The 7,710-nt window shown below is 50.7% G+C and overlaps 1 protein-coding gene across 1 annotated transcript; it reads left to right on the plus strand.

The window, feature by feature from the left end:
• The first annotated feature begins 1,216 nt into the window (after positions 1-1,216).
• LOC135374541 (uncharacterized) lies at positions 1,217-2,020 on the plus strand. The gene has a single exon (XM_064607480.1). The coding sequence runs from the start codon at positions 1,217-1,219 to the stop codon at positions 2,018-2,020; it is 804 nt and encodes a 267-aa protein (XP_064463550.1).
• Positions 2,021-7,710: the final 5,690 nt, after the last annotated feature.

The following is a 7,710-nucleotide window of genomic DNA, read 5'->3' on the forward strand; positions in this document are numbered from 1 at the left end:
GTGCACCCGTTTGTTCCACCCGAAGCACGATGCTCCCAACTCACAGATGGTGGATGCCTCAGGGACAGCTTTTGGTGCGGTCCTCCAGCAACGAATTGGAGAGTCCTGGCGCCCGATCGCTTTCTTTTCCAAAGCCCTTGAAGAGGAAGTGGAGTTCCTCTACATGAGTACCGACCGGCGATGATGGTATGCCACGGAGAGGCGATGACGGTGGCCTATCTCCATGGCCGCGCCGGTGGAACTGAGACTGGTGCGCCTGGAGATCTTGGTTGTTGTCCACGGTCAGCCACATCACTCCCTCCCACCTCAGGCGCGAAGCGGCGATAAATCAGAAACCTACGAGTTCACTGGAGGAGGACAGCAGAGCTGACCGTCGATGACATGCATGGTTGAACATGTGCACGGCACATGTTCAACCATGGCACGGTGGAACTGAGACAGGTGCTCCAGGCGCGTGGCGAACTTCGTTGTTGTCCACGGTCCGCCACACACTCAAACCTCCCGAACAATGGTACAGCACTTTCGGACACAAGCTGCTGGCCGCGTACCTTGCCGTGAAGCACTTTCAGCATTTCCTGGATGGTCGATCGTTCAATATCTTCACTGACCATAAGGCCCTCACGTATGCCTACCGCTCTGCCAGCAGTCGCTACTCCCCCAGGGAAATTCGGCAACTGGCATTCCCTGCCAGTTGCAGGGAAGGCCACTGGCCTTCCTTGCGGAGATGTGTGCAGATATCCAGCACGTTAAAGCGACCCTGAACAGCCCGGCCGATGCTCTCCGCCGATTCCCTTCCCTATCTGCCATCTCCCAACCCGTGTCTCACGCATACTTCCTCCTGCCCTCGCCGCAGCCTAGGCTGACAACGATGAGCTGAAGCAGCTACGGCGGCTCAGTCAAAACACCTCCCTCCACCTCCAGGACTTTCCTGTCCCCGGCGAGCCGCTTACCATTTGCTGCGACCTATCAACTTCACACCCAAGACCTTTCGTTCCTGCCGAACTAAGGCGTCCCATCTTCGCCTCCATGCACGATCTTGCACACCCTGGGATACGCGCAACACAGAGACTTATAGCAGACAGTTTCGTCTGGCTATCGATGAACCGTGACGTCCGCGACTGGGTCCGCACCCGCCAGCTCTGCCAGCGCTCAAAGGTCCACCGACATACTTTCACACCCACCGGCAAGTTCGACATACCCGACATCCGCTTCGATCATGTTCACCGAGACATCGTCCGGGTACCGTTACCTACTCACTGCTGTGGACAGGTATACCAGGTGGCCCGAAGCTACGCCCATGACGGACATGTCAGCCGAAACGGTGGCTTCGACCTTACTATCATCCTGGGTGTCCCGTTTCTGCGTCCCGTCCCAGATCGCCAATGACAGAGGGCGTCAGTTTGAGAGCAGCCTCTTCAACGCATTCACAAAGCTGCTCTGCACCACCAGACTTCGCACCACTTCATACCATCCTGCATCAAACGGCCTCGTCGAGCGCCTTCACCGTCACCTCAAGACCGCGCTCATGGCTCGCGAGGACCGTGACCATTGGGTAGACCACTTACCCCTGGTGCTCCTGGGCATTCGTGCCGCCCTGAAGCCCGACGTAGGCTGCAGCTCCGCCGAACTAGTGTACGGGTCTGCTCTTCGGCTCCCTGAGGATTTCTTCGCCCCTCCGCAACACCCGCCCACCCCCACGGAGTACCTCCAACGCCTACAACGCTTCCTCACCTTCCTTCGCCCAGCCCCCAGCCGCACGGACTCCTACCGCAAGGTCCACGTCCCACAGGGGCTCGCCACAGCGACACACGTTTTCCTCCGCACAGACGCCATCCGTCGGGCATTCACTCGTCCGTACTCAAGGCCACACCCTATCCTCAGCAGAGGCGAGGAAACGTTCCGCATATTGTTAGGAACACACGTAGGAAGTCCCTTCCAACTACTTCTTCTCTCCCCTAGTCTTTTCTTCGCACATCGCTTACACCATCCATCCCCACAGAGGCTCCGGCCCGGAGCCTAATTAGATATTTGTGGTTGGAAAGGTACGTATTTCTTTAGTTGCTCCGCGTGAGCTCTTCTGAGGAAGGTGTTGTCGTGCTTTCCAACGATGCAGACATCTTGGATTTTGTTGCGGATGTAATACGGACCTTTGTATGGATTCGTGAGCTTGCCTTTTCGTATATGCGTCCGCAGCAGTACTGGATCTCCAATAGCGTAGTCGGCTGGCTTTCTGTGGATGTTGACTTTCTGCATCTGAGACGTTTGAGATGTTTGTAGCAGTGCTCTGGCTTGTTCCCTAATGTGTTCAACGCTTTCGTCTTGAGATACGAGCGCCAGGTCGCTTGCAGAAAGTATGGTGAGTTCCCGAGGTCTTATAGGGGCGTAGCTATATAGTATGTGGAATGGTGAGCGCTGTTTTGCCTAATGGGGAGTTGCATTTATTTGAAACAGTATTGGTGCAATATGTTGTTCCCAATCTTGTTGTGAGGACTGACTACTTGTATGTTTGACTGCTTTTGTGAGTACTTGTAGAACAGAGCGGGTTGTACCTCTCGACGAGACCGTTTGAGCGAGCCAGGTATGGTACTGTCAAGGTGTGGGTTATTCCGTGGGATTCGAAAAACTCCCTTGTGGTGTTGCTAGCGTAGGCGCTGTCACCGTCTGAGATCACTGTTTCAGGTTGCCCGTACTTGTATATTATATTGTTTTTTAGGAAGTCAACGACATGTATCGATGCCTTTGATGTAATAGGCTTGGCTAGAACGTATCTTGTGGAGTGATCCACGGCCGTGATGAGGTGCCGGTCAGCAGTGCCTTCGTTAATGGGTCCTAAGTGATCCATAGAAACTACTGCGAATGGTCTGTCGGGAATCTCTCGGAAGTGTAGTTGTCCTATTGGTTGGTTGGTTCTGTGGTTTGGCAGGTTTCGCAGCTGCGAACGTACTCTAGGACATCTGCGTGCAATTCAGGCCAGTGGTATTTTCCTGCTATCATAGACGCAGTTCTTTTTGGGTCCATGTGGCCTTGTTCGTCATGATAGAGACGAATAACGGTGTCCCTTAGTAACAGTGGTAGCGCGATGACCCGTTTTTCTTTACCTATGTTACGAAGTACGCGTATCAGTATTTCTTCTTCTAGGATATGGTCCTTAACGATCCTGTTGTCGCTTCTTGTGAGGGATGTCTGTGGTTTTCTGAGGGTTTCTATGATGAGTGCCAATTTTGGGTCTTGAAGCTGAGCGTTTTTTGAGTTTGAAGTTCTCAGCGCGCACGGTAACAAGGGCAACGATGCTTCCAGGAAGTCTTGACAAGGCATCGGCTACTACATTTTGTTCTCCTTTGTTGTGCTTGATAGTGAAGCTGAAGTCGCTGAGGTCCAGTGCAAATCTTGCAAATCGTCGAGAAACGGTTGCTTTAGAGGCTAAGAGCATTGCAGTCCAGTTATCGGTGTATATAGTGAAGCTTGGGAGACCCTGTAAATAAAGTCGGAAGTGTTCAGTTACAGCCCAGCGTACGGCCAGTGATTCTAGCTGGTTCGCATGACGAACTCTATCCTGTGCAGAAACGAGTCTGCTGGCGAATTCCACGGGTCGTTCGTTGGATCCGTGTTTTTGGCGAAGTACCGCGCCGAAAGCGTCAGAGGAAGCGTCAACATAGAGGATTGTTTCTTTGAATGGGTCGAAGAACGCTAGTATTGGTGGATTCTTGATTGCAGGATTTTAGTGTGTCTAGGGAGCGCTGGCAATTTTCAGTCCATTGGAATTTCACACTTGCTTTGGTGAGTTTAGTGAGGGGCTTTGCCACTTCTGCGAATCCTTTTATGTACTTCCTGTAGTACCCGGCTAAACCAAGGATGATCGAACTTCTTTGGCGTTCTTGAAGAATGTGTATTTGTCGACTGTTCTGGAAGGGTCTGGAATTACGGCGTTTTTGGAAACGATACCCCCGAGGAAAGATATCTGTCTTGAGAAATTCGCATTTATGTCGACTTTAAGGCCTACTTGAATCAATGGTTGAAGGACAAGATCGACAACTTCAATATTTCTCTCTGCGTCAACAGTATGGATGCATATGTCGTCCATGTAGAGTACAAGTTCTTCTGACCATTTGCATTTGAACTCCTCGGAGTATTTGTCCTTTGCAGCTTGCATTGTATCTGGAGCGTTGCATAAGCCGAAACTCATTCTGTTGTACTGAAAGTGCCCATCGGGCGTGACGAATGCAGTATTGTGCCGGTCCTGTTTGCGATTAGGTATGTTGCGAAATCCCTTTTTGATGTCCATTTTTGTCAAATAATTGGACGACGCTAATTGGTCAAGGACATCATCAATGCGAGGCATGGGATAGGGATGCTTGATGGTTTTTGCGTTTAGCTTTCTGAAGTCGTTACAGAAACGCAAAGTTGTCGTAAGTTGGTGGGGCTGATGCACAACAATACAAGGCGAAGCATATTAAGAGTGTGAATGAGACACAATTCCTTTCGAGAGCCATTGTGTTACTTCCTCCTTCATAAATTTGCGGTTGCTCCATGAACAACGGTAGGGTGCTGACCTTATTGGTATATCGTCTGTTAGTTGAATTGAATGTTCCACATCAGAGACAATGCCAATGTCGGAATTGCCACTTGTGAAGGCCTGTTTGTTCTTTAGGATTTGCTTCAATTTTTCTTGTTGTTCAAGCGGTAGGTGGGAAACATATGGAAAAGTTGCACCTTCGGTAATGTCGGCAACACAAGTGTCGTAGGTTGCAGTATCTACAACGGGCGGTGAATCAAGAGTCAGTAGAGTCTCGGCTTGCGGAGTGCTTATTTCTCCCGAAAGTGATGAGCCGAAGTACTCAACATTCGGTTTATTCTCTTCACTTTGATAACCCGGCAGCTTCCGTGCGATAGCGCAGATAGCGCAAGAGATAAAAGAGCGAGCGCTCGGGGAAAGAGAGATTCGTGCGGCAGGCAGGCTGGCAGACGGTCACAGAAGCGAGGAGCGACGAAGCGGGCAGACGGCCAGCAGCTGTGATGTAAGGCAATAAACCTTGTTTCTTTTGTTCAACTGCTGTGTCAGTGTTCTTCGGGGTTACGGCGGGGTCGAATACGGAACCACCCCGGGTTTGTGGGCCGAGGTTCCCACAACTTGTATATAGTGTTGTTTGGATGCTCTTTAGCGCAACATAGTTGTCCTCTGTGATGGTAGTTTTTATTTTGGCCGCGCATCGCCAGTCATTTCCTATGATGACATCTTTCGGAAGGTCGTCAAGTACGGCGATTTGGGAGAGCAATGCCTCGTGTCCATCGACTGACACTGTAGCAGTACAGCTGGCTCTTGGTGTTACAGCAATACTGCCAATTGCCGTGACGGGTTGCTCTGTCCATTCATCTAGGATCAGGTTGCTTCGTTCTGCCATTTTTCGTGATATGAATGTGAGCCATGATCCTGTGTCTAGGATTCCTTCAGTTGGATTCTCACTGATCTTAACAGTTATAACGGGATAAGCTGAGGAGCTTAGATGGATGGTAGAGTTTGTGTGGTACGATTGTTTGCGGTTATGTTCATCCCGTGCTCCGACGGAGCTTGAGGTGGGCAAGACGTCGTCGTGCGCTTGCGGTCGGAACAGGGAGCGTGCTGCTCATTGTTCGTCTCTTTGGTCAGGAGAAGGACAGTCGTAGCTTAAATGAACGTACCGTCCACAATGGTAGAGGTTATAGGCTGCCCGGTCACGTCTTGGGGACCACCTTGTGCTGTGGTATTCTCCTCTGATGCAGTCTCCACCTTGGTCCCGATTACTGTAACGAGTGGAATAAAATGTTCGCTGGCGTGTACGTGGTGAGGTTCGTTGTCGTACTGGCTGTAGGCTTCTTCATTGAGGGTTTGACGTCGTGCTGTTGTACGTATGAGTTAGCTATGTCAATGGCAGTTTGAATAGCTTCCATGATGTCGAGATTTGTGCCACGATAGTGAGCTGTGGTAATAGTCACAACTTCGCGTTTGTTACACCCGTAGAGAACACAGTTCAGATTGTCGGAATTTGAAAGTTTGTATGGACACGATTCTGCTATTTTTAGCCGGGCGAACAGATAAGATGATATGTCTTCGTTTTGAACCTGCGTGCGTTGGACTGCAGTTGTAGCCCAATTCATTATTGCGACGCTCTTTTTGAATGCTTGACGTATTTGCGTTTGACAGTCTGGCCATGTTTTGGAGCGCACTCCGATGGTTTCGTTCCAGTCACGAGCTGCGCCGCTCATTCTGGCAACAGTTAATGTGGTAGAATCACGCCCTACTAGATTATAACGACCATGTCACAATCAGAAAACCCTATAAGGAGCCTGTCCGCACGATCCGCCAGGGGCGCTACTGATCGGCACAACACGATTGGACGATGGAAATTTGAATTCTGAACGCGCCGCGTGTGTACGACTACCGTAGCAGACGACAGCGATAGCCCCTATGAAAACGCGTAGAATGATGATGATAATCAACCTCAGAATGAAACATCTGTGGAACGTCCACCGCTTGTACAGAAATACTAAGGTAAGCTGAAGTACAAAGTATTGTAGAAGTTGAGGAAGCAATAACTGGGACGATCAGAAGCGCCACCGCTACCTTCCAAAAATGCGGCGCATAGAAGGGGTGCGCCTGACATGGTCGTTATAATCTAGTAGGTCGTGGGTAGAATCCGTCCAGTTGTATTGGTCTCGTATTTGCAGTATGTCTGTTAACCAGCTGTCCAGTTTATCTGCATGAAGTCCGTCAAAATTTCTTATCATCGCTGTCAAATCGAGTTGCGGTGCAGCTAACTGACCTGAAGGATTCGACGCTGCTATTCGGCTGGCGTTGTCGAAGAATGTCATTTGCGTTTCCATAATTGCTCTCATGGTCGACAGACAGCCCCTGATTGTCTCAGGAGTTTCCTGCGCTGGCGGTGGACAGGAATTCGATGCATCCGTGTTCGTTGTCACGGCCGAATTTCGCTGAACAATACGTTGCGCTAGTATGTCTTTAGTCCCTTGGCACTCGAGGTCAACAGATATGCAGTAGTCTTCTAGTACCTTTTTAGGCAGGGAAGCGATTACACTTACATTGGTACACTTTAGAATTTCCCGGTATTCGGAAAGTATAGTTGGCTGCGCCATGTTAGGAACACACGTCCGAAGTCCCTTTCGATGTTCCAACTTCTTCTTCTCTCTCCCCGTCTTTTCTTCGCACATCGCTTACAATATCCATCCGTGGAAAACCTGTAACTGTATTCGCTGATCTGATCGAATCAAGCCCGCCTTCGTGGAATGCCTTACCATTGCGGCCTCCTCAGCTCCGGAAGACGTCTCCGATGCCCCACCACTGACACCTAACACCCACGTCGCCACCCTCCACATTCGCTCCGCCTGCCCCCTCTCCTAAACGGGTGCACTGTCGGACAGCCCTTGTCTGTTTCTAGCGGGGGGGGGGGGGGGCTTGTGGCAGCCGACGAAGACTAAGCTGCTACCGCTACGCGCCGCGCGACATGTGCTTCCCTGGCATTCTGTGCCAGTCAGTTCAGTTCAGTGGCAGCCACTGATCGCGCCGCCTCATTAAACTGTGGCTTCCTACTTTGCTCCCTGCCTTCCTTACTACACGCCCACAGTTTTTTTTTTTTTACCATGGAAGGCGGAAAGACACGTGCGAAAGCCCCTTCGAAAGCCCTTCGTCCTTGAGCTCTTTCAGTTGGGCAACAAAGA

The sequence above is a fragment of the Ornithodoros turicata genome, unplaced genomic scaffold (genome assembly GCF_037126465.1).
Source record: "Ornithodoros turicata isolate Travis unplaced genomic scaffold, ASM3712646v1 Chromosome69, whole genome shotgun sequence".
Classification (NCBI taxonomy): Eukaryota; Metazoa; Arthropoda; class Arachnida; order Ixodida; family Argasidae; genus Ornithodoros; species Ornithodoros turicata.